The sequence below is a fragment of the Chelmon rostratus genome, chromosome 7, assembly GCF_017976325.1.
Source record: "Chelmon rostratus isolate fCheRos1 chromosome 7, fCheRos1.pri, whole genome shotgun sequence".
Classification (NCBI taxonomy): Eukaryota; Metazoa; Chordata; class Actinopteri; order Chaetodontiformes; family Chaetodontidae; genus Chelmon; species Chelmon rostratus.
In genome coordinates this window covers 21,076,188-21,101,480 of record NC_055664.1, presented here as the reverse complement: position 1 = coordinate 21,101,480, position 25,293 = coordinate 21,076,188, and the positions used below count along the sequence as shown (strand labels likewise).

Sequence of the window (25,293 nt, the reverse complement as noted above, 5' to 3'; positions counted from 1 at the left end):
TTTATTGACAGATAAACAATAAGCCACAGAGCTGACAGAAATGTGAATACATCTGCTGCGATATGATCCGTTTTAATTGAAATGTTCAGGGCATTTGTCTTTCTTTGTCTTAATAGAAATGTGACTGAAATAACAGGCCTAGCCGCACAGTCATACAAGTAATCCGAAAGAAGAAGAAGAAAAAAAAAAAACAACCCTGGTTACAAAAATATCAAAATACTTCGCATAAAAAAGTGCTTTAGTAATAAAATTACAAAACATACACTCAGTCGTTAGCTGCAACACATTTTTGTTTTTTTTTGCCACAATACCGTCAAACCAAGTGCCACAGTTAGCCAACACATTTAAAGTTTTTGCTGCTCCGTTCTTGCTATATTGCACTGGGGTGAGGTACGGCTAGCTGAGGGGAGCAGACTGTCATTTCCAGGTAAAATATAAAATAGCATCTTTTGGGAAAAGGCCTTCCTGCCAGAGTGACAGTCATACAGCCTACATACAACTTCTTTAAGCTCCAACTGATAAAACATATCTGATATATTTATTTATGGCATTTCAAAATCTTTTTTTTTTTTTACAGCTGGCAGCATTGAAGGTGCTTTTAATTGAGTCCTATGTATTCTAGCAAACTTAAACAGGTTTGACATACAGTGTTCCCGAACCAGCAGGAAAAGGTGCTCTCAGTCTCGCATTTCTAGAAGCAGAGGAAACAGTAACAGTGAAGTGCTAGCTACGCACTGTAAATCTTCCTCGCTACATTCAATGCAACGTGAGTGGTCGTCGTTTTGAAAGCTGCTGAGTGTTTGAAATGCAGAGTGAAATTTTAAATGGCACACAAATAAACGTGATTATATATATATATATATATATATATATATATATATATATATATATATATATATATATATATATTTGGTCAAAATGGGAGCTGTTTGAGTTCCCTGCAGAGATAAACTCAAATCTGAGACACATCAGGAGTATTAAGAAAAAAAAACATTAGAATTTCACTTTAATTTCAGCAGGCTCATTCGATACAGTATTTGAAATGATCCACCATCTCCCTAAGAGGCAGAACTGCGTTTTCCCTGATCCCCGTACTGAGGGAGTGTGGCAGCTGCTGTGGTGGATCATACAGTCGGGTTCTGGCGTGGTGTGAGTGTGCGAGTGTTTGCTGCTTCACTTGCGTCGGCTGAAGATGCTCTTCTTGCTGGAGCTTTTGTCTGCGGTGCTGAGGCCGATGAGGAGCCGTGCCTTCTCATCTTCCTCCTGCTGCTGCAGGCTGTTGTCAGATTTCCCTTCAGACGCTTTCCCCCGCAGGTCTGAGCCTGAAGCTGGTTTCAGACGCAGCTTCTCTTTTATCATCTGAGCATTGAGGAGCAAAAAGAGCACGTTCAGAAACGCACTTTGCAATGTCAGGACTAATTTATGTTGTTTCTGACCCTAGTCGGCCCTGGTAATGGTAAATAAATTAAATCAATTGAAAGCACACTGTCTGAAACAGGATAACTAACACTAGAATGGTTTAAAGCATTATAGAAGAGCCCATGTTGGTAATCTAATCTTAATTAGAACACCACGTTAATCTGTCTTCCTTCAATCACATCTTATGTGGGTTTCTAGTCCTACATGTTGTGTACCTGTGCTACGAGTGCTTTCCGGCTGTCCCTTTTCACAGCCATGGCAAAGTCGAGCCACGTCCAGGTGTTGTTATGGTACTCCAAACACGGCAAAACCAGGTTCAGGTCCTTCCAGTCCACACTGCTCTTTTCTCCCTAAACAAAGGGGATTTTATACAGTCAAACATTAGTTCAACAACAAAAAAAAGCCCCATCAGGTTAGAGGCAAAAGGTATCTCACTCTCAAAATGTACTTTTTAGCAAACAGTTGCATATTTCCAGATCCAGCAGTTATGGAGCAACATCATCTTTCATTTGTATTTGTGTTTCTGGTCACATGATGAATGCCAAGTCCAATATTTACTTTTTTTTATCTCTGTTTTTAATCTCTACTGCCTCCCTCCTCTGACTTTAGCTGCTGAACGCTGCACTCTGTACACCAGCTAGTCACCGTGTCCGTCTGCTGTTTGGTGCTGAGCAGGTAGTGTACAGTGGGTTTTTATAGCTTTTTTGAGAAAACCTTTCGATCTTGAATCCAGCAACATCATGTCATACAAATCCAAAAGGGCAAAATCAAAAAAAATTCATGTTAATAAACACAGTACCAAGGCGCCATCAACCTCAAGTACAGATAACTTTGTTTGAACGACCTGAGCTGTTTAGAGGTCAAGATATAACAGATTAATCCTTCTTAGTCTTATTTCTATGCTTCTTTCTATTCAAGCCCATTATCCATAGGGATGAACCGGGATTAAAAACATAACAGTCAATGTAGGACTCTGTAACGGCTGTTATGCACAGAAAACCCACCTTATAGCTGACACAGAGCGGCACTTGTGGAATCTTGATGTAGATGAAGGAGTTGTTCATTGCAGCTCGCTCCTTCATCTTATCGATGTCATCAACAGGATGCTGGTGGGGGGAAATTACAACATTTCTTTATTTTGTTTTGTTCTTGACGTCTGAGCACAATCAATCTAAAAAGCACAAATACCTCTGGAGGTTTCCTGAACGACCTCCTGACCCCTGCAGTGCGGTTCAGTCCCTGGGCGACACCTTTGCTGGGGCCCATAGGACCCATGGTGTCCTCTGACAACTGCCGAGGCTTGACAGGGATACCTGTGACACAGACCACATCAGCATCAGCACTGTGGCCTCTGGGTGACTCTGCACCCTACACCTTATACTCCCACTGAGTCTGTCTCTCTCTCTCTCACACACACACACCCACCACACCCACCACACACACCACACACACACACACACACACACACACACACACACACACACACACACACACACACACCTCAAGGTCATATCCAAAGTGACAGAGCCTTTTAATAGCTCAGAGGGATGACATAACACAGTAATGAGTTATTCAATACCACACTCACATCTGGCAGAGAAAATGGAAACTATTATTGATCAGATATTCGATATAGGTTACAGGCTGGTGATCCCACAGTGAGACAAAGTGCTGCTCATCTTACAGCTGTCATATTGCCACTGTTGCCAAAACGTACCCGTCGTAACCAATCTGAACTTGTCTTCCTCATCTGTGACCTCCTCCTCCTCAACATTTCTTCCAGGGAAGAAAAACCCCATCATCCTCTTGAAGAACTGGTACATCAGCTGGATGGTGAGAGGCACCACGTTCACCTGACGATGGGACACAATACAGCTTCAATAAAACACGATCCAAAGGTTTCGGTGAATGTGGCTGCAAGGGATGTTTCTTCACCTCAAAGTGCTCCTTAACAGAGATTCCTCCCACAGGGGGGCGCACTTTGCTGAAGATACGCAGCGCAAACTGGCGTCCGGACTGGCAGTTACTCTGCGGACGAAGGACGACCTGTAGAAGAAGAGGGAGTTCATTTCATCCTCAATGACAACTCAAAATAAATCCTACTGTGATGTCATTTTGAAAACTGAACTTTATGATATTATTGATGATATGAACACAGTATGGACGACACCATAATGTGAAAGGTGGAGTGAGCCATTCTGGAGAGATACTGCTGATATTTGAACTCTACAGCCAAACAAAAACACCCCTCCTCTTCAGTGCTCTTTCAGAAGCTACGCCCCCCCCCCTCCATCTGTCTTCATGCCTTTCAACTCTTGGGGGTCTCTCCAGCATTGGAAAGCTTCACAATCCTTCTTTTTCAGTTTTTGTTTTTCTAATTTTCTTCTCTTTGGCTGTTTCTCTGCCATCTCTCCTTCTTCAAAATGGGAATGTATGTTAGCATGTCCTAGATTTACTGTCCCTCTCGCTTCCCCCATCTCTTCTCCTGCACAGGCACAAGCGCCACCTGTTGCTGACTGGCTGGAAAAGGGAAAATGTGGCCATGGCTGCGTGCAAGCACCAGATTTATTTTTGCAGAGCACACACTGAACGGACAGCTAGTAGACTATGAGGAGATGTTTGCTGAATTTGACTATTTTGGACTAGAATGGCCGACCCACCTTTAAGTGAACTTGTAATGAGTCCTTGGTCACACATGCATAAATCAACTCTTGAGCGTGTGCATGCAACACTGAATGTTAAACTCTGAAGTGACACGGAACGATCCCATCTGACAAACAAGATGGAGCCAACACAGACATTAAGTCTTGTCACTGTAGCAGCACTGTACATACCCTCACACGCTGCACAGAGGAAACCAGGCAGACAGTCATAAATATTGCTACTGTAGGCAACGTTTTGACAACTGTCTGTCATGAAAGTAATTGTGTTTTGTATAATTAAGGCTTAAAAACAAACTAAAGTCAAGTGAAATGTTCTTTTTCATTTTGGTAACTGAACAAACAAAAAAACTCACAAAGCCAAATCTGAACACTGAGAGTCAAATGTACCTTGTACGCGGCATTGGGCAGCAGGTTGTTCATTGTGAACCACCCTAACTCCAAAAGATGCTCTGCTGTGTCATCAGACTTATTCAGCTGTGGGAAGAAAGTGTTCACAGTCATTTGCATTTCGGCAGTGATTTGGTAGAAGATGTCGGAAGCAAGATACCAAAAGATGCTGCAGTGCAAACTGTGTTTCTGCAGTTCAATTTCTTTGCATTGCATTAGATAAAAATACAGGAAATACAACAATAGGATATGTTATATATTCCTGTTATACTTGGATAAATACAAGCTAGAGCCGAGGTAAATATGAGCTACAGAGGGATGAAAGATAAGAAATGATTCTGCCGTCTTGTCTGTACTCTGATCATCAGCCAGTCCTTGTCCACTCTAGACTGATGTAGCTCTTAGCTGTGCCCACCTTACTGTACATGAATCGCTGCAGCTCCAACTCAGCAATGCCAAGCTGGCCGTCCTCTTCAGTCAAACACCAGCGGGCCTGGGCAAAGTAGATCTCGGTTCTCCTCGCCACGCTCACATCCTCTGGGGGCTTCCGCAGCTCCAGCTTGTTTGCCCGTTGCAGCTGGAAGTCCTTAAAACACCTGAAAGGAAAGAGTTTAGTGTTGACCTGTGTGCCAGATCCTCTCAGTATCTCATGTGAATGAGTGCTGATGTGAGACCTGATGAGAATGTTGAGCTCTTCGCTCTTCATCTGCATGTCATTCTTCTCCTGGTTCAGCTGGTTCTGCAGCCTTGTGTTGATCTCCATCAGTTCGTCACCGCTCAGCTCCTCTGGCTGTGCCTGCAAGATGATAAAGGGACAAAATGTTTCATGAATTAAAGAGTTATCCATTTATTTCGCATCTCACTCCTGTAACATTGTCAGATGGATGGGATTGATTCATTCATGTTTACATAATATATTTAAAGAAATAATCAGATTTCTGTTCATATAAACTCTCAGTTTAAAATAACAGTGATAACTTCAAGAGTAAATTACTGTCTAATAAAGCATGATGTGACTCACCCTGATGTTGGAGTAAATCTGTTTTTCCAGGCGTCTAATCTGGGCGAGGTGCTGCCTGACGGCCTCCTGGAGGTGCAGGATGCTGCTGCGCTGCTCCTCTGGGTTACTAGAAATTTCCAGTTGGAAACGCACACGCTGCTTTTTCTCACTGTGCTCCTACATGTCCCAAAGATAAAGACCACAATGTGATGAAACCTTGGTAAGGACATGGAAATCTTTTATATGCTGGGACGATTAGCCTACCTTGCGTCTGGGCTCCACGTGTAACAACAAGTTGTTGACGATGTCTAGGATCATAGCGTACTGAACAGGGTTAGTCGATATCTCCAGATCATGGTGAATGAGCGTGAATGTGTCCACAGCCCCTGTCAAATCAGCATAATAAAACTATTTGTAACTGGTTGTCAATAAAAAAAACATAGGAAGCTGCCCCTTTCACAAGAACCCAGGTGCATTCTTCCTTGCTAATGATATACAGTATGTAACTGACCACACATACCAGCCTGTTTTTTCAATAGGTCCTCTTTCTCATGATTGTTCCTCAGCTCTGGTGGTTTGATCTGCGTGGCCACCTCCGGGTTGATGTCATGACTGTAACTGATGTAGTGCATCCGGCAGCTACAGCGTGAGATGATACGCTGAACCTGCTGAGCCTCGTTCACCTGGGCTGGCTGGTTCCAGTCTACAGACACAGAAAAGAACATTTTTGTAATCCTTAAAAAAGAACAGTTAACGAGAGACCCCTCTACATGTTTATTGTTTGTGTATCCGGGAAAGTATTTTTATAGCCGTAGCAGTGTGGTCAGCGTCCCACAGGGCATATCTTTACAAAAACCAGTCTGTGGGATGAGGAGGTTGTGAAGGAGAACAATCCTGTGTTTGAGAAGTCATTTACCTGTAGTGGTGCTGACCATTCCTCCCACAGCCTGGCCACTTTCCATCAGCTCCAGCACTGAGTCGATGTTACGCTGCCTGTGCTCCTCTATGTTTTTCACCTAAACACAACCCAATGACAGAGCCATGAGAACATCAGAGCAGGAAGTCTTGGTTGTGATGATGTAGTTGAATAGTTAGTTTTCTTCATTTTGAAACACACATTTGAAAGCATCAATGGCGGCTCCTAAAGATGTAGGGGTACATGCTTCTATAGTATCAGTTATATCAGAACTGGACAGTATTTCTCTCCATGGAAATGGAATTTGCTCTTCTTCTGACTGGCCTTAACAAGAGTCCTACTACGTCATAAGGTTCATTGATCTGATTGATCACTTGCCAAGTGTTTTTTTCAACAAACCACACAGTGCGTCAGGTTACTTACCTCCAGCCACAACTGTCTGTCCTCTTGCTCAGACGGGTTGGGTTCCATGGTGGCAAAGTACTGCATGCCATCCAGCAGACAGGTCCAGGTGGTTTTCTGCTTCAGGGTGTCGCTGTACCAGGCTGGGTGGTGCTCACACTGGAGCAGCTGAGCCTTTGCCGCAGACACCAGCACACAGCCTGCAGTCTCTGTGCCGCGCAACATCATCTGGGTAAAGCAAAGTAGAGGAGGGTTAAAAACTGGGCCACCCAGATTATCGACCTGCATTTGTCATAGATTTGCGAGAAAAACCTCAATTCTCAAAGAGAGAAATCTTTACAGAACTATGATTTTTTTGGGGTTGATCCACACAGTTTTGACAAGGTTTCAGCAGCATTTACTGCAGGGTGTTGTAGATCATGTTACTGGATTTTTCTGTGGCAGAACTTGTGATCCTTCCATCACAGGTTTAACAAAAAACACAACAAAACTGGGCTCAACAAAACAAATAAAATAGAACAAAATAAAAAAAGCTATTATCAAGGCACCTGACAGTTGACCAGCTCGATAAACCAGTTGCGGTTATAAACATCATCGGTCTGACAGGCTGCGATGCCACACAGCTGGTCGCTGACACCTGAGTCCTCCTCTGAAAACACCACAAACTTGTCTGTTTCCTCAATCAGTTTCTGAAGCATCGATGTTCCTACAGAGTGAAGGAGGGAAAATGAAAAGAAAGAGGTTAGTGCATCTTAAAAAGACTCAGCTGTTGTCTTGTCTTAGTCAAGCTATTTCATCACCTTCATTTTGACTTTTTTCTGCTCGACTGACAGTGGGCATAACTGGCGTGGTAGGGGCGGTGGTGGGAGAGTAGTTAGAAGGAGAGCGTTTGAGCTTCTTGGTCTGAAGCTGTGTGTCGATCCTCAGACCCTTCAAAGCTTCAGTGGAGAGGTTTCTCTTCAGTACAGAGGCCTTTTTATAACCGTCATACAGCCCAAAGGCGATGTTCCTGTTAGTGGTGGTCCAGGAAGCACGCAGGTCCACCAGGCGCAGTTTGTGAGTGTAAGAGGCGTTCGTCTCATCCTTCTGGTTCACCTCCTGTCAGAAATATTCAAAAGGTTTTTGATTATGAATGCAGCAACGGTGAAAAGTGGGTTAAAACTCCAGCTAACTCTGGGGTTTTACCTCCTCCATGCGGTTGCTCTGTCGCTGGTAGCTCAGGGAGGACAGGCTGAGCAGGTGAGTCTTCTTCACCTGAGCGTTGATCTGGTGGTCAGCTGTCTCATCCCAGGTGGAGGCCATCAGGTGAACTGTCACCTGAGACAGTTCACTAACCATCTGAGTCACATTCCATTCAGAGATCAGCCTCCTCATCACAGTGCCAGCTGAGAGACATTATGAACACAGACACACAGACACACAACAAAAACATAAATACAACCACTTCATGTTCTGTTGTGAGTCTAAATTAAGTTTGTATGTATGAAGAATTTGTTTTTCTTGAATGGTATCATGTTGACGCCTGTACCCTGTGGAATAAGTCTCTGAGCCCCTCGAGTGAAGACATGGCCTTTGTTGCACTCCACTTGGATACCTCTCTGCTGGGCGAAGGAGGCCCAGTAATGCACCTGAAGGACAAACAATATGTAGAAATGTATGCATACGTGTAAAGAAATAAAGGGGAATAACTCAGTAAATTACCTGTCAGGAATCAAACTGTACTGTGCAAGCGAGTGTAAATGCAGACGACATGGTAAAAACTTGAAGCAGATTTTTAGTGGACTGTTGCTGGAGGGCAGCCTAGAAAAACACTTACTTGTAGTTGTGGGAAGGCAGCTGTGTAGGACATCTGTTTGTAGTGCTGACCCAGCTTCTTGCGGACAGGCCTGAGGCTGTGGAAGAGCTTGCCTCTGCAGATTGGTCGAGATACACCCGTCCAGGTCGCCCAAAAGTTCTGCATCCAGCGCAGTGTGCTGCTGTACAGAAGGATTCTAGGCTGGGATGATTCTACAAAGATAAAAATAAATATAGTTCATTACAGCAAAATACAGGTACAATACTGGTCTTCAAGTGTAGTGGGCTTTGTTTGGCTAGATAGAACAGTTGCACATACCTGTGCCACAGTGCTGGTTAAGGTCCATGGTGATGGAGAGGTTGAGGTTCTCAGAGCGAAAGGCTCTATAGGAGTCATGAGGTTGTCCTGAGGTTACATCTGCAACGTTCTCTGCACAGCAGAGCATTACAGCATGGTGGTCATGGGGGTTGCCATGGCAAAGCCACTGGAGGTCAAGGGTCATACACAGGTTCGGCAGGTGTAGAAAACAGATATCATCATACCTAGTATGGAAAAAAGACACCTATATTACTAAACGATTTTCTGCAAATACAGTTAAAAGTTGCATATAACCGCAATTTCACTACTGATGCTCCCACTTACTTTGATGCTGTCCTGACATTTACATCCAAATCTCCTTTAAAAACAAACTGCCCAGGATTCCAGTCGAAGTTCAGTTTATTCCACTCCCAGTGCAGGTTTTCTGTGGTGTTGTAAGGGTCCTGTAAGATTTAAAGATTCAGCTTTATATTAGCTTGGGTGATTCATTTAATTTTTCCTCACGTAACTCAGTTAACACAACAAGCTACAACATAATATACAGTATACGTTTTTTCTACACATTTTGTTTTCTTTTAATTTTAATTTTGCTTGTATAATACATAAATATATATAGTCAACTTTTTATTTTGTATTTTGTTTTTTGAATTTCTCTATCTCTGTTGCTATTTTTCTTTCCAACTGCTATTACATGCTGCTATAATACCTAAATTTCCCCGGCTGGGGATAAATAAAGTTCTATCTTATCTTATCTTATAAACAACTGGGAGGGTGCAGTATGTGTCTTAAAATATACACTCACTTTATTATGTACACCTACACAATCTAATGCAATCCAATACAACACATCTACCATCAATTCTACATTTACAGAGTTTAGAATGTTCATTTTTTGTAGACATTGTCAGAAATGTGTAAATTAAATTATATGTTTATTATTTAGGTAATAGTTAAGTTAGCACCAAAACTGGGCATTATTGGCATCATAAAACTTTATCAGAGATTAGTTGTATTGGATTGCATTTGATTGTACAGGGGCCCATGTGTGTAAAATGTCAAATGATTTAAAATGATTGAAAACATGATTTGTCACAAACATAACTCCATTAAACATCTTCCTGCAGAGATCTACTGAAGATTCACGACAGAGTTTCATTGTTTTACATTGTTTTACCTCTGTAGCCAGCTGATGAAGATTGGCCTGATCAATGTCCATAACCAAGCGTCCATGCAGCAGGAGACGACTTTTGTCCCACCAGGCCAGAGGAGGTGAGGGATCAACTGTGGGTTTAGTCAGCAGGTCAACGGACTGGCCAATCAAGGTCCAGGCAGGGTCCCAACATGGCCCCCACACAATGGTGTACAGATTTATGTTAGCTGCATGAAGAGAATATTCAGAGAGAGATATTAAATTGAGAGAGTAAACCCAACAGGATGACTTCACAACTTGCTTCATACTGTTTATGATTCACCACCATCACGACTATTAATAGCAATTTCCTGCCTTGAGTTCAGGAAACAAAATCATTTTATTTCTCTTTTGCACAAGAAGGACTGACAGCTGGAACAAAGTTTTGCTTTTACTCCTACTTTCTGTGTTACGTTCTGGTTATTTACTTTACTTATTTCACTTTCCTCTTTAACTATGGGCCTATGCATTGTATTACATATATTATTACACACATGCAGGATTTCCCTCTTCCTGTGCTCCTGCACATGACTTTTTAACTTCTTCTGCTTTTTTTTTTTTTTTACTTCTGCACCCTCAAAACCTGTGACTGGTTGGGCAGAATGAAGTACTGGGTATATCTGATGAGAACTGACAATGACAACCAAACAGACTGAGAATAGCATGGTGACAGCTTGATTTCCATCACTCACATTTGAAATCATAGTAGAACTTGAGTGGTGGCATATTCCTGTGGACCGTCACATCTCCCCATGGTGGACCAAGGGGGACAATCTGTTTGCGATGAGCCCTGGCCTGTCCGTCCTGCTCGGTCCCCATCAGGCGTCCTGACAGCCTCCAGTCCCGGATCTCAAACAGATAGCGAGGGTAATCCCGAATTCTCACTGGCACGTCAGAAAGAGAGGAAAGACATCATTTATGTTCATGTTAGTAAAAGTAAGCTTAAAACTGTGAGGCCTTTAATTAAGATAATTACATTTCATTTCTGATTTAGTCTCATCTAAACTCCATCTCATAACTGTAATTAATGTTTTAAATTTACCCAAAAAAGCAGCCAGTTGAAACTTGACAGCCCGGCACCACTGGACAACCAAAGGGAGTCCATCTCTGGGGAAGGGACTGATCCTGTCGATGTCCCTCAGCTGCTCTCTCACCTTCTCTGGCCCATGAAGAGAGTGATCAGCCAGAGCTACTAGCTCCAGGTCTGACACCGTCCAGGTCAGCAGGGATTTCCTCATGGGTGTGTTGGCGTAGAGGCGGCGCGAGCGCTGGATGTAGATCTCAATGTGCTTTTTCTCGAGTGAACTATACAGCTCTTCAATCTTTCTGGCAGGGAGAAGTTCTCCATGCTGCTTGCGCAGGTCTGCCACCTTCTTATCCAGAAGCTGAAGACGCTTCGCACTTTCTTTACTCTCGTCCTTCATTAACTCGTAGTTGTCTCGCAGTTTGATTTCAAAGATGTCGTCCAGGAAGACAAACGAGAACTGGCTGATTTTGAACACGAGGTCAGGAGGCAGACGTTGGACGGTCGTGGCTTGGTCGGGGGAGCGATGCAGAGTCTTCAGCCACTTCTGCACACTGATGGCCATGTCGAAGGTGTTTGAGAAATTGTACTGGTAGGGGAACTCGACAGCCAGACAGGGGCAAGTGAGGACCCAGACGCGGTTATGAGGAGTGGTGAGGAAGGGGAAGGTGTCTCTGTGAAGCTGCATCTCAGGCAGCTCTGCATGTGTTTCAACATCTACACCTTTAAAGGAGACGATGTTGTGGCCATCAAAGTTGAAGATCATGGAGGGAGAACGCATGTGAACGGAACCAGCATGCTTGGTTACTGAGAGGGCCTCTGTGTGCAGGAGAATATAGTTCTGCTCACTAACATGGGCTGTCAAACGAGTGCAGCCCAGTTCAACACGCACACACAGCCCTCTACTCTGGCCTGAAACAACCTCACTCTCCGCAGGTTTGGTCGGACTGTCCTCTCCTCTCTCCCCACGAAGCAAACGCCAACACACTTGAGCTTCAGTCAGGTGCTGATATAAGACCATGTGGTCTGGTGGTGTCCATTCGACGGTGAGCTCCTCTTCACATTGAATCTGATCAAGACACAAAATATGAAAGTTGACACAGAGACTCTTTCAGTTTAGAGAACTGAAACTGATCATGAAGTGATTTTGATTGATTTTCTTTACCTGGAAGGTGTGGGTGGTGATATGGTAGGTAAAGGCTATCACTGTGAGTTTGAGCACGGGGTTGGGGGTTTCAGAAGCAGGGCAACATGACTCCATGTTCTCTGTCAGGGTTTTGATCGCTGACAAGCTCACACCTTGAAGAGACACCGTGGAGCTCTCTGCAGAGCTCAGGACTTTGATCATATCCATGCGCAAAGACACGGCTCCTTAAGAAGACAGTTAATAAAGTTAATAAAAGATGATAATTAAAGGCAATGATTGACAGAGCAGAGAAATTTGCTAGTCAAACAACTATGAGGCACACTATAGACATACCCTAAAAACAGTACCGTTAATGTCCCACGTAATAAATTACTGGACAAAGCCATCAGAGTAGCAGAGACCACATTTTCACAGCGTGCATTCTAAAACATTCTGAAAAAAAAATCTTACCTGCCAGATTAGACAATGTGAACACATTAACATCCTCCAGACAACAGTCCAGTTTAAACAGCAGGGCTAGCTGTGAGGAAGGAGCGTGTTGGACAGCATCGTCACCAGAGGGAGACACAGAGGCCACATCTGACAGCTGTCCCGCGTCACGAGGGACACAGATGAGGGACAGCAGGCGAGACAGACACAGTGCACATGTCTCTGAAAGCTCCACTTGAAGCCCTTTCAGACTGGACTCCACACTCAAACTTGAAGAATGGCTACTGGACTCCACAAGGGGTCGGCTGAAACTCCCCTGGAGGGATGAGATTCAAAGCACACGAACATTAGCAATCAAGCATGCCAATAAATCCTCTAACTGACTTCCTATACATAAAAAGTAATTTTAAATTTTTCAACAGCTTGTTTGGTGTTAACAGCTTGGATCTAATTTTTGGTTGGAAAAACTGGCAAATTCAGGAAATCTGTATTGAGATTTATCTATATTGACTTTTTTAATACAATTCAATGAAACAAGTTTCTGAAGGCTCCCTAATAATCTGTGCTCCTACCTGAAGACTGAGCGAGTCTAAAATTAGCGCTTCTCCCCACACATGTTTACCAGGAGGGTGGGGTGCTTGTTGGATATGAGACCCCTGACCCACTCTCCACCAGAAGTTGTCCAGGGACAGTGAGGCACGCTGGTGCACATTCTGGGACTCTGGGCTCTCTGTTTCATCTTTAAGGTCAAGAAGATGCTGCAGTTCTACACACACAGGAGGCAAAAGTCATCATAAAGTATCATTTTGAGAAATGATATTCAAAGTTGCTGAAGTATAGCGACTTCAAACAAAAGCCATTCAGAGCTAAGAAAGGAGCGCAGGTTAATGTGTAACTTTTAATCTGCAATCTAAGAAAAGAATTTATCTAATCTAGTTTGTTTGAAAAAGGTTGACCTAAATGTTGCATTCAGAATAAAAGCTACAAAGATTTATTGAAGGAAAATTTGTTGCAACAATAGCACAGGGCTTACACATGACTTTACAGTTACATTACATGCTATTGCTTACCACGAGTGTTGAGGTTATACTTTAACGCAACAGTGCCCTCAATTTGCAATGTAGCAGTAACATCATATGATGTTCACATGCATCTCTCTTCTTTGCGCATGTGTACATGTGAAGCATGTGAAAGGCCTGCAGTACCTGCACTGGCAGAGAGGAAACCTAGAGCAAAAGGCGTTGTGTCTCCCAGCTGAACGGACACGTTAATGTTGGACACAGAGGTGACCACCATCACGGGAGCATCCAGGTGAGGGAGGCGCCTGATGGAAAGGAGGGTGGGAAAATAATCTAACGGACTACGCAACACAATAACGTCATGCGACAACACAATGCAGAATGAGTGATGGGCAAACACATACATGGATGAGAAAGAGAAGATAATAAAAAGGTGTTAAGATTATTATTTTCACTGCAGTGGGAGATCTTAAGACAAGCGGCGACTTCCATACAGCAATCAAACCTTCAAGTTTTACTTTTGCAACTTGCCTTTTTCTGTGTGCTGCCTTCCGGTGGATTAGCTGTTCCCATGGAAATAGATCTAGCCAGTGTGAGAACTCCTGGTGACGGTAGTGGATGATGCAAGTGTTGACAGTGAATGACCCTGAGATGTCCACTGATGTAACCTAAACGTAGAAAGACACAAGAGTCAACATAAGGTCAAACATGAGCTATATTCTTGTGATGTGATCAAGCATCTTCCTCACCTGCATGGTTGTCTTGAGAGTGTTCACACAAAGGATTCTTTGTCGACTTTGTGAGAGGAGAAGTCCATCTGCCGATAGAAAAAAATAAAAACCAAGAATGTGTTATTCATAGCTTTTTCCCTTCATCCAACTATCTCTGCATTGCGTCTGGCACCCAGCTGTCCACTAACCCTCTAGAAGGAGCTCCAGGCTGCTGTGGGGAAAGCTCAGCTCAGGAGTGAAGCTTTTAAGAGGAAGCTGCTCGTCGTCACGTCCATAGCAGACTTTTAAAGACTTCAGAGTCCAGTTCAGGTGTCTGCACAGGCAGGAAAAAGAGTCATGAAATGTTCAAATCAATAGCTCATTCAATAGAGAATAAAACTGCGCACAACCACAACTATGCAATTGATGGTAAGATGCTGACTCACTTTTTCTGGCTGTGCATGGACAGGGTTACATTTGTGTTATCAAATTCCACATTGACCTTGTGGGGAATCAGTTGATGAAAACGTTGCACAGCCTCAGTCTGGATGAACTCAGTGTTTTCACACTCTGAAAGGAAACAATATTAATACGATTAAATCAATATAGTATGTATGATATTATCAAAAACGCAAGAAAACCACAGATCATTTATCAGAAACACCAGCTAAAAACAGTAAGTAAGTAAGTTTCAAATATTCTCCAGCATATGATAAATACATCACATTTTAATTGAATAAGCATTTTTTTTGACATAGTGCATACTGTATGCCACCTGATAAAAGCCAATAGCAATTTGCAATATTGTGCAATGTGCATATTGTCTAGACCTCCTGCGTAGAAAAAGTATTCCACTTCACTTTTTAGTTATCTGAACAGCCAAAAAGCAGGTTTCAAATGTTGCAACTGTGCCAGTATACGTAAAGCATCTGGAAAAACTTTGATTGCAAGTTAAATCACTGACAGCGCAACGTTCATGCTTTGGTTTCTGATGATCTAAAAATATGTTTTGCATGGAACTACTTTAGTGTGTGTCATTTCCTCTTTTTTACCGTGTTAGTCTGTATTCATACGAACAAAACTTTAAAGATGTCTGTGCTACTGATGTTTTAGTTTTACATTTATTTAATATCTCATTCAGTGAGTAATGACCCCAAAAACCTGTAGATATATAGATAATAATGAAAAAAAACTATTATTTTGATATGATATGATTTCACCTGCATTTTTCTTACTATTTAAGTAAATGTATACCATATGCTTTATTCGATTTGGGAGGCTAAACTTTTTCTATTCATTCTTAACCATGTGGGCATTTCAGGCACCTACAGAGGTCAATGCAGCTCTATGATATGACCTTGTCCCCATTTTCTTGCTGTTTAGCAGAACAGCTAAAAATATCAGACAGAAAAGAAGCAAAAGATGTGAAACCAGTGGAAAACAACTATTAGTGCCATCATGGCTATAACTCATGATAATAAACACACGAGTAGAGAGAATTTGCTTGGGGAATACAGGAATACACCCATACAATCAACCCAGTTACATCTTGATGAGGTGAATTGTGCTGCTTTTTCTATGGTCTTGCTGAATTACGACAACAAGGCCTGATGTCCTCTAGCCATCTAATGTCTCAGCAAGGGGGACACTTGTGTAAGCTATAAGCACACTTGCCCTGAATTATGGCTTGAGGGACTGTTACATCAAATCTGGTGTGAAATTATGAAATAAGAAAAAAAAATGGACAAACTTGTGTGAAAATGGCTCAGAAAGGAAAGGAATCAGACAGCTCAAAAATAAGGTCAAAGGCTCACATTTGACCTTATTCTGCACTGCAATTAGAGGCAAAAGAAAAAGGCAAATAAATTTTAATCAGTAGTGAAGCAGTGCTTGATTGCCATGGCTCTTTTTTATTTCTCATTATAAATTTTTATGTGTCAAGAGATTAAACTTTGCGTTTACTCACCAGATGCATCCTGAATGCTCTTTTTGGGAGTCGGGGGCAGCAGGACTTGGCTAAGAAATAGACCCTCATGCAGCTCTGCTATAAGTGTCCTCACACTCAGAGACAAACAACCTGGCTTCATCTCTGGTAGGCTCACATCTCCAGACAGCAGCAGGCTCAGGGCCACTTCAGCCAAACATATATCCTACAACGGAAAGCACGTTAGTCACACTCACATTCAATCACAAGTCTCTATTTCAGTGAAAACAGAAGAACCTACCAACTGGCTGCTTTTAAGCACTTTACTGCTTAGCTGTCCCACTGAGAAGTCCCACGCCAGCCTGTAATGACAGACAAGAAATAAGAAAATTATAGTATGATCCTTGGTCGGGATAGTCTCTTTTCTCTTAAATTTAATAGTCAAATCACATTAATGCCAGACAGAGATGACAGAGTGTAAGCTGCGTAGCTACCTTTTACTCTGGTGGTCAAGCAGCAAAGTGATGCCTGCAATAGTCATGTGCCACAGAGACTCTGACAGTGCTATGTTCAGTACCATCACATTGATTGAGCTGATGTGGAAAGACAGCAGCTGAACACAAGAACACAAGACAGGAAGTGAGATATGGCCTACAAAATCAGATTAGCAAAATACTGACAAACAGCGCAGCTCCATACTTGTGACAGAAAGCGTAGCATTGTGGGGCTGACTGAAATCTTCCCTGACTTCTTTCCATGGCTCTTCTTCACCAAAGGCCTGAGTGGCGCTTGCAAGTCAAACCTAACTCTGGTATCCCCAACACACAATGCCAGGTATCTCCTGAAACGCAAACATGCAGTAACTGTCACAAAAGGGCCTAGCATCTATAACTGAAAGATTTTATCTCAAACTGACAAAGAAATGTGACAACTTACGGCAAATCCTGATTTAGAAGTTTACTTGAAATCCATATTCTGTCAATTTCCTGCCAGAAAGAGAGTCAGTGTTATGTTATAGTAGGTCTAAAAGGTACCTTTGATAATGTTTCCTGGCCATGACCGAGCCAAACATTTACCACTGATGTGGAAGCAGCCGCACTGAATGAGCTCACTACATAAATGTCATGTAAACACAGGGCGTCTCACCAGAGTATGCTGGGGGTGAAACTGGATACTGACTCCTTGGACTGAAAACAGCCCTACTGATTTGATCTTTAGATCAGCATTCAGTGCAGTCTGGAAGAATCGCACAGCCAGGGTGCATATGATCCACCTAATAGCAAAAGACAAGAACTGAAATCTTTGATTTTGCACTTAATTGCTCCTGAATAAAGAAAAATCTGGGTTAAATCTTAGAAGTTGTAATAGGTTAAAGTAAATCAGTGTTCTGTACAGAGTATCACTAGCTATCATAGATGTACTGTACACATTTCTTACCTGAAAATGACACATGACAACACAATCCCAAGCAGAAGAATTACAAGGAAGGATATCAGCAAGAGAGACATTGTGTCCCAAGTTGTTCACACCCAAATCTTGGACATGGGTCTGGCTGCTCCTCCGTCTGCTATCAGCTGCTGTCAAAGAGGAAGAGGTGCACTTCAGCTTCACCACACCTTACCTTCGGGTGCCTTTAGCTAAGTGGTTGCTAGAAAACCATAACTTGTCTGTCACTCTAGCTGGCCGAGGCAACATTTGCTACGCTAATTCAGTAACGTTAGTAGTGTGTTTGTCAGCTAACGGTAACAGCTGGCCTCACGGTGCTAACATTGCTAATTAACTACACTGTAGTTACAACCCGTACATCAAATAGCACGTAGCTAAACTTTATCACTCAACACTGTGTGAAACCTTCACCTAAACTTGCTCATTGTCCATTAACCACCGGTGGCAAGACAGTGATTCGTGGACAAGGGATAGGAGCATTAGCACAAACTAACCAAACGGGAAACAGTTAACGATATTTGCCGCCGCGTCATCCAAAAATCAGTCGCAAATCTGTGCTAGCATGCTAACGCTACGGCTAACTTAGCATAGCTGCGAGACTGGTACACAACTCTTGTTTGCTAACTATCGCAGATGTCCTGTAAGCTCCAGTGAGGTATCAAGCTTGCTTACCCTGACATATTCAACGTATTGGGTTTTTGCTTCACAGCATAATACTGCAGAGAGCAGTTTCATCGGATAGTCAGCGGTAACTCTGCTCACACGGGGTAAACACTTCGGCTCTCCTCTGGTCCGCCCTGCTCAGCTGGCTGCTCATTTAACCTGCAGCCGGGAACTAAGACAAGTGGGAGAGGAGCTGGTTCACCGCCAACAACTCTCTACAGGCAAATATTAACTTTTAACGATGCATTCAATCATAGAGGGTTCTTCAGTAGTTCACCTCCACTTCATATACATCCACTAAAACGACTTCATGCATAGACAAAATATACAGTAATAAACTATTTAACAAAGGTGGAAAGTTTAAGAGACAAATTTTATTTCAACCACATGAGTGACATGTAATTTTGCAAATAAGATTCAGTGTAACTCAAACACATGAATAAACAATTGCATGATGCTGAATGCATTTATCTGTAAACAGCATCCTCTTACAGCATCATGGTGCATTTCACCGCATACTTCAATGGTTGGTACCCAAGGCTGGATTTACAAGCAACTGCCCAGGGTCCCAAACCCCTAAAAGCTGCAGTAACACTGCATGTATCTAGGTTTTGGTTGTTTGATTAACTGCACATTTGTGGAGTTTTACTATGAAAACAACATAAGCAATAAGACAGCCTCTGTATTATTATGTCATGTTGCAGCCTTGTCTAAATCTACAATTAATGCCTTTATCATTTTACTTAATATTATGTTTGCATGGCATATGTTCCTAAATAAACTGACCCACAGAAATCTTGCAGCCAGGTAGTGTGACCTCAGTAATTAGAGCACTATTTGGAACACAATTTGGATACATGCTGCCCAGAAGGTGGTTGATGGAGGGTCATCAGGGGCCCAGAAGCAAAAGTGTGGGCTCATAATTTTTATGAATAAGTTGTGTTAAATTGACTTTTTGCCCACCACTGTTTATTGGAAAAATGTCCATCACACTGAACAAGTGGTCCTTTTACAAAGTGCTGTCAATGCAACTGTGCCTCATTGCATGTTTCCAGGGAAAAAAAAAATCTCATACTGCCAGCTGAAGGATAATTGAGTTGTCTACAGGTGCCTTGTACAGCAACTCATCATCAAGTGAACTGGTGAGAAATTGATGGTGCACAATTTCCAGGCAAGCCCCATCATCTCATGCAGCAGCTTTCTGTCTGTTGTGTTTGGCAAACCACTCGTCACTTTTATCTTCGGCCATGGCCTAAAAACACAAAAGCATAAAGGGCACAGGTCCAGTGAATTTCCAACACATTTTGCATATTTACTGTAGAGAGGAAAATATTGGAGCAAAACCAACCTTATCAAGCAAGTCATTTCCTTTGGGGTCCACCATGGACAGTTGCCTGAAAGCCTCATCTCCCACAAAGCAGATCTCATGACCATCCTAAAACAACCATTGTCCAGTTAACATTTTTTAACAGACTGCTCTCACTTGATTACAGCAGTATAATGGTAATGCACTTACTGGGTCAGCCAAAATAACCACTTCTACTGTGGCTTTTCCAGGAGTGTCCAGGCTGACCAATGGAGTGAGAATTTTCTGATTTTCCTTTTTCATCAAGGCTTCGAGGTCAGGCAGCTGTAGAATGTGATAAAATATTGATGACGAAAATTATGACAGTGACAATTATTTTTCTCAAATATTAACAGACATGAAGATGTATTCATGAAATAATATTTTTACCTGCTCTCGTGGGCATGAAAATGCTATTCTCCCAAACGCTGTTCCGTGATCTACTGTCCCACTGATATCATGAAGTTCCAGTTTACACTGCGTGTAGATAAAGAATAAAATTAAAACATCCAGACTAAAATAATTTCTTATTTATTAACATAGAACACAAAATGCAATTATTTCTTTGATACTTGACTCACTTGAGTGTCTGCAAATCCCATCAGCACTGTTTTCTTTTCTTCATTCTTTTCCATCACCTTCATCCCCAGGAGCGAAGTCCAGTAGTGGGTTGATCTCTGGAGGTTTGATACTCCGAGACAGACCTTCTGCACAGGGTCTGAGAACAAATGATCAAAGGTTACAGGTGATCAGTAACAGAGTTAAAAACAGTGCGCCATGGTTAAACATGTGCAATGACCAGATAGAGCCTCTTCCTTCATACTGCACTTGTTTCTGTGAGTAGTAATGTGCAAATTTTCATGCTGGTTGCAGTCATGAAATCCCCATTAAGGAAAAAATAACAGTGAGCATTACTTCAAGAAAATAAACCATGCTGCAGAGGCTTTAAGACAAAGTCATGACATGGTTATTTGTTACAGTAATTTCAGTTTTAATATATGTTAAAATATTTAAAGCTGCAAATGATATTTGTTTTTTATCTGAAATTATTATTTAATTTTCAATATTATCAATTAAGTTTTAATCAATGAATAATGAACTCTATAAAATACCAAATATATGTACATTTAGATATTGAGTCTGACTCATAGAATAAAATAAAATATCTCGTGCTATAATAAACAATAATCATATATTTTTAGGACAGCAAGCAACTGCTTGCATTTGTGAAGCTGTGACGTAAATTGTACTCTTGATTTCTGGAGAAACTACAATGACACTCACCACTGGGAGGCTGCTCTTTGTCCACAAGATAGAAGGGATACCCTCCTGGAGCCTGGGTCAGATAGAGAGCCTCTCCTACCTCAGTAAGAGGCCATCCCAGACGTTTAGCATTGCTTACAGCTTTGCTTGACTGTAGAGTGAGCCCCTAATGTGGAAACATATATGACAATATCCCTTTACAAGACTGCTGTACCCTTTATAACACATGTTCTCTCTAAAGCTTCCAAATGACCGCTCACCCACCAAGAAGTCATTGCCAAGTTGATACTCTCCCACCCCATAATTGTATGTCAGTTCAGCTACAAAATGGTCATCTTCTGGACCAAAGCCAACCATGGTTTTGCTCCATTTTCCATCGTAGGGGCTGTATGGATACAGGATGAGGGCAGTGGTCATTATAAGGATATTACCAGCTCTGTTAAACTTGTTATACAGCTTTGTGAGAGCAAAGTTCAGTTAGTTTAAGACGACTCATTATCTACCCATTACACGTTGCTTTGCAGCCTTCCTCAAACTCTTCATGACGCAAAATCTAAAATGGATAAGAGATGAAAGAACAAGCATTCATCAGGAGAACAAAAACACTCGAGTTTCACTCATATGAAAGAAGAGGAATTGGCTTTACTAGCTACGCAACGTTGTGCAACACTTAAGCTGAGACCACCCTATCAACAACAAAAGTTAATCAATGGTTTCAGTCACATCTGACCATTAAATGAAGCTCAGTAACAGTACCTTCATGCCAAGAACATCTCGGTAAAACGTGGCTGTTTTGGCCCTGTCACCAACTTTGAAAACAAAATGCAGCGCTCGTCTCAAAGCCATGTTTGTTGACAGATGTTATGCTATGATGTCTGAATTGCAGAGCGGTGTGTAGGGAACGATTAAGCTTCCTTGATGATCGATTTTTCTGTCGTCGATTGGTGTAAAGTAAATATAAAATTAGCAACCAGTTGGCATTTACCACTGCAAATACCAGATCCCAGGCAGTATTTCACCGTTTCTCATTATCATTGTAATGTATTATCATTATAATATTATTATGGACAAGTGCAACAACTTCAAGCAAGATAAAAAGTGATAAAACTACGTTTGCCACCCCTAGTTATGAGGGTTAATGGTATCACCCAGTATGTCGCATTCTCTCGCGATGTTACAGCTGAGCATCTACTTTGACGCGTTAGGATTGCGAGGAAAAAGAAGAGTAAAGTATGACTAAAGGGTGTAATTAACAAGTTTGATAATATTGTCGGGAAATAAATCCGCACGCAGTAAATTATTAATGTTATCCAGTAATCTAGATTCATTTTAGGTGTGTAAATGTACTTTTACCTACACTACAGCTGGTGGCGGTAAGTAGGGTAGCCTGTATTTGTACAGTATTCCGGTAAAAAAGAAAAGAGAAGAAGAAACGGGACAAACATGGCAGCGTACATGAGAAGCGTGATATGTCTTGCTTCTGTAGAGCGAAGTGCTTTTCTAACAAGAGCAAACGGCATTGTGGAATCTAAACGGTATGTACGCGGACTGAGGAGGAAACCTGTCAAAGTGTTGTTTCCTGAAAACGAGACGGGAGAAGTCGTCAAGCCGACGCCACAATCTCAGCCAGCAAAACAAAACCTCAAGAGGGAGAGGGAGGTAAAAGTCACAGCTACAACAAGGCATCATGAAGAACCTGACTTTGTCAAGGCGAGGACTAACGTGCAGTCATCTGCAAAGGATCGTCACGTTACTGTTTCAGAGGATCAGACTGATGGATTGCGCTTCGAGAGGGCTTTCCCTGGAGATAAAAGACTGGCGTAAGTGTCACTGCATGATGCAGCAGTGAATTATTTCCACGACGGGTCACGACACTGACATTCAAAGTAGAACGAATCTAATAGTTGACTATTAGATTTAATAACATTCGTCTCTGTCAGATTAGAGGATCATAAAAGTAAGTTCAGAATATCCAAGCACCATTGTACAATTTTTAGGGGCTTGTACTTCACATTTTATGCTAATTTGCATTTAGTCAAATACTTTTTCTTGACAACTATGGTTACTTGTTGTTTTCCAGATGAATATTTTACATTAAAACATGTGATTGGCCTATGAAATAATCATTTATTATTTAAGATTGAATTATCCAGCAGTGTGTAAGATAATTAGCTCGACCTCGACCAGCTACAGCATGAAAATGAAATGCGTTAATGCATCAGTAGGAATAATCCAGTAATATAATATATAGTTAACACTGAGAGGGGCCAAGCGGGGTGTAGAGCCTGGATAACTTTTTGGTACTGATCAGGATGTGTCCATAGATTAACCAATGTGTGGTCAGATTCATAATCTTGTTTACACATTCTTCAATCACATTGTGGCAGATTAAATAAAACATTGATATTTGATAAGTTTGCTGGCATCTTTTGAATGAAAAAATTGTAGAAAAATGTAATTTTGCTCAGAGCAAAGTATCCAAAAAGTATTATTTTGATATAAAAGCTTCCTGTAACTCACAATGTTTTTTAAATAGTGATCATAATTCTAATAATTATACATGTTCACACTTCCTGTAATCCATCTTCGCGTCTGCATCTCTGTCCTTCAGGAGGTTAGTGAGTGTTGCTCGTTCGAGGACGTTTCGGGAGCATCAGGGTAAAATCCTCCTGGAGGGCAGGCGTTTGATCTGTGACGCCCTTGATGCTGGAGCCAACCCACAGATGGTGTTCTTCAGTACAGTGGATCGGCTCCGAGAGCTGCCCTTAGACAAGCTGAAAAGGGCCACGCTGGTCAAAGTCAAGTTTGAGGACATCAAGATCTGGTCTGACCTTGTGGCGCCACAAGGGGTGATCGGTGAGGTTCACACTTTTTGTTTTGGTTCATTATGAAGCATAGATACTCCTGAGTTGGTGCTGACTTCCACATCTTCATCTGCAGCAATATTTTCTCGCCCGGACCCCTCACGCCTGGACTTCGCAAACAGAGGTCATTCGGTGCCGTTGTCCCTGATATGCGACAACATCCGAGACCCTGGCAACCTTGGGACTATGTTGCGATGTGCTGCTGCTGCTGGCTGCCATAATGTCCTGCTTACCAAGGGTATGCCCATGTTATCAGTTAGTGTTGTGAACAAGACAACTCCACCCTTTTAAAATGGCTTTGCTTCGTTGCTTGTAGTTTTTCAAATCTCTTTATTTTTTACACCAACAGGTTGTGTTGACGCTTGGGAGCCTAAAGTTCTGCGTGCAGCAATGGGCGCCCATTTCCGCCTTCCCATCTATCCCAGCTTGGGTTGGAATGATATTGAAAATCACCTCCCTAGACCTGTGACTGTCCATGTGGCTGACAGCAGCTGTGGTGCTGACATGAGTAGAGAAGCAAGCGATTCACAAGTTGATGTGTCTCACAAACCCTCCAAAGTAGGAGACTACGGCTGGACCAGCGCAAGGCCTAATCCCAATAACATGCGCTACGAGGATTACGATTCTGACTCTGACTCAGATTGTGAATCAGAGGGACTTTCACTTCCCCAAGTGGGCACAAAGTTGTACCATGAGAGTTGGGCTCAGAGCCCCACTGCTCTTGTGATAGGTGGAGAGACTCATGGCCTAAGTCTAGAGGCAGTCCAGTTGGCTGAGAAAACTGCCGGTCACAGGCTCTTCATTCCTGTCGTCCCTGTTATGGACAGCTTGAATTCAGCCATGGCCGCCAGTATCCTTCTGTTTGAGGGCAGGAAGCAGCTGTTAAAACTAATGCAGACATCTGGGAGACAAAGGAAATCTAAAGCTGAGCAGCAGTTATCGTGATATTGGCTCTAAATATTATAATGTGACTTCTGGTGTACCATTCGTCCTTATTAGTACAGACTGAACAGATTAATATGCATTTCCATTCTACATCCTGCCCTGCTAATAATAAAACACTGAATTTCAAGCAGGGATTTGTGAAATGATTCATATCCAGTGAATTTCTGCCTTGTTTAACTTTTTGTGTTTTCTTTCCTTTTTCGGGCTAAACCAAATAATTTGTTTTCATTGTCAATTAATCGGATTCCTTTGATTAGTCATTTTGTCTGGTCCCACACTCAGGCCGCCAGCTTCACTTCAGTTGTTGGTGGTGGTTACACAAATAACCCAGCACCAAGCTCTTTAGATAAACCTCTTTGTTGCCGTCTGTACCTACAGTTGAGAGGGGTGTTAATTTAGAACAAATTAAATTCAAAAAACAATCC

General features: G+C 42.2%; 3 protein-coding genes across 3 annotated transcripts; 1 reads left to right on the top strand and 2 right to left on the bottom strand.

Annotated features, from left to right (window-relative positions):
* Positions 1 to 891: 891 nt before the first annotated feature.
* LOC121609400 (protein KIAA0100-like) lies at positions 892 to 18,590 on the bottom strand. Its single transcript, XM_041941022.1, has 40 exons — positions 18,461 to 18,590; positions 17,780 to 17,919; positions 17,489 to 17,615; positions 17,279 to 17,328; positions 17,042 to 17,183; positions 16,837 to 16,955; positions 16,644 to 16,704; positions 16,385 to 16,568; positions 14,865 to 14,988; positions 14,628 to 14,752; positions 14,458 to 14,525; positions 14,240 to 14,376; positions 13,895 to 14,013; positions 13,262 to 13,455; positions 12,711 to 13,005; positions 12,279 to 12,484; positions 11,132 to 12,182; positions 10,782 to 10,973; positions 10,075 to 10,277; positions 9,225 to 9,343; positions 8,901 to 9,124; positions 8,604 to 8,794; positions 8,316 to 8,415; positions 7,973 to 8,172; positions 7,588 to 7,885; positions 7,336 to 7,493; positions 6,809 to 7,015; positions 6,386 to 6,485; positions 5,990 to 6,172; positions 5,734 to 5,855; positions 5,491 to 5,646; positions 5,144 to 5,265; positions 4,885 to 5,065; positions 4,470 to 4,556; positions 3,355 to 3,465; positions 3,137 to 3,272; positions 2,608 to 2,732; positions 2,424 to 2,525; positions 1,635 to 1,769; positions 892 to 1,359 (listed from the first exon to the last, which is right to left on the bottom strand). Exons 2-40 carry the CDS (start codon positions 17,848 to 17,850, stop codon positions 1,174 to 1,176), a joined length of 6,711 nt encoding a protein of 2,236 aa, XP_041796956.1. The 5' UTR covers positions 17,851 to 17,919; positions 18,461 to 18,590; the 3' UTR covers positions 892 to 1,173.
* A 225-nt stretch (positions 18,591 to 18,815) lies between these two features.
* Positions 18,816 to 21,952, bottom strand: glod4 (glyoxalase domain containing 4). The gene is made up of 9 exons (XM_041940787.1): positions 21,816 to 21,952; positions 21,563 to 21,612; positions 21,324 to 21,444; positions 21,081 to 21,225; positions 20,378 to 20,514; positions 20,187 to 20,273; positions 19,968 to 20,081; positions 19,800 to 19,886; positions 18,816 to 19,703 (listed from the first exon to the last, which is right to left on the bottom strand). Exons 1-9 carry the CDS (start codon positions 21,903 to 21,905, stop codon positions 19,638 to 19,640), a joined length of 897 nt encoding a protein of 298 aa, XP_041796721.1. The 5' UTR covers positions 21,906 to 21,952; the 3' UTR covers positions 18,816 to 19,637.
* Positions 21,953 to 22,285: 333 nt separating this feature from the next.
* Positions 22,286 to 25,053, top strand: mrm3a (mitochondrial rRNA methyltransferase 3a). The gene is made up of 4 exons (XM_041941225.1): positions 22,286 to 22,879; positions 23,671 to 23,915; positions 24,000 to 24,161; positions 24,273 to 25,053. The coding sequence occupies exons 1-4, from the start codon at positions 22,503 to 22,505 to the stop codon at positions 24,866 to 24,868; spliced, it is 1,380 nt and encodes a 459-aa protein (XP_041797159.1). The 5' UTR covers positions 22,286 to 22,502; the 3' UTR covers positions 24,869 to 25,053.
* The last annotated feature ends 240 nt before the right edge of the window (positions 25,054 to 25,293 follow it).

What these genes read in the sequence shown, in the direction of transcription:
- LOC121609400 (XM_041941022.1), bottom strand. Translation starts at nt 17,850, where the DNA reads ATGTCTCTCTTGCTGATATCCTTCCTTGTAATTCTTCTGCTTGGGATT. An exon ending in TGCTACGCTTTCTGTCACAA is followed by an intron (nt 16,956 to 17,041) that starts GTATGGAGCTGC and finishes TCTTGTGTTCAG; the next exon opens with CTGCTGTCTTTCCACATCAG. An exon ending in CCTGGAGCTCCTTCTAGAGG is followed by an intron (nt 14,526 to 14,627) that starts GTTAGTGGACAG and finishes TTCTATCGGCAG; the next exon opens with ATGGACTTCTCCTCTCACAA.
- glod4 (XM_041940787.1), bottom strand. Translation starts at nt 21,905, where the DNA reads ATGGCTTTGAGACGAGCGCTGCATTTTGTTTTCAAAGTTGGTGACAGG. An exon ending in CAAAGAGCAGCCTCCCAGTG is followed by an intron (nt 20,515 to 21,080) that starts GTGAGTGTCATT and finishes ATTTGTTCTCAG; the next exon opens with ACCCTGTGCAGAAGGTCTGT. An exon ending in GAAATGACTTGCTTGATAAG is followed by an intron (nt 19,704 to 19,799) that starts GTTGGTTTTGCT and finishes TTGTGTTTTTAG; the next exon opens with GCCATGGCCGAAGATAAAAG.
- mrm3a (XM_041941225.1), top strand. Translation starts at nt 22,503, where the DNA reads ATGGCAGCGTACATGAGAAGCGTGATATGTCTTGCTTCTGTAGAGCGA. An exon ending in CCTGGAGATAAAAGACTGGC is followed by an intron (nt 22,880 to 23,670) that starts GTAAGTGTCACT and finishes TCTGTCCTTCAG; the next exon opens with GAGGTTAGTGAGTGTTGCTC. An exon ending in GGCGCCACAAGGGGTGATCG is followed by an intron (nt 23,916 to 23,999) that starts GTGAGGTTCACA and finishes CTTCATCTGCAG; the next exon opens with CAATATTTTCTCGCCCGGAC.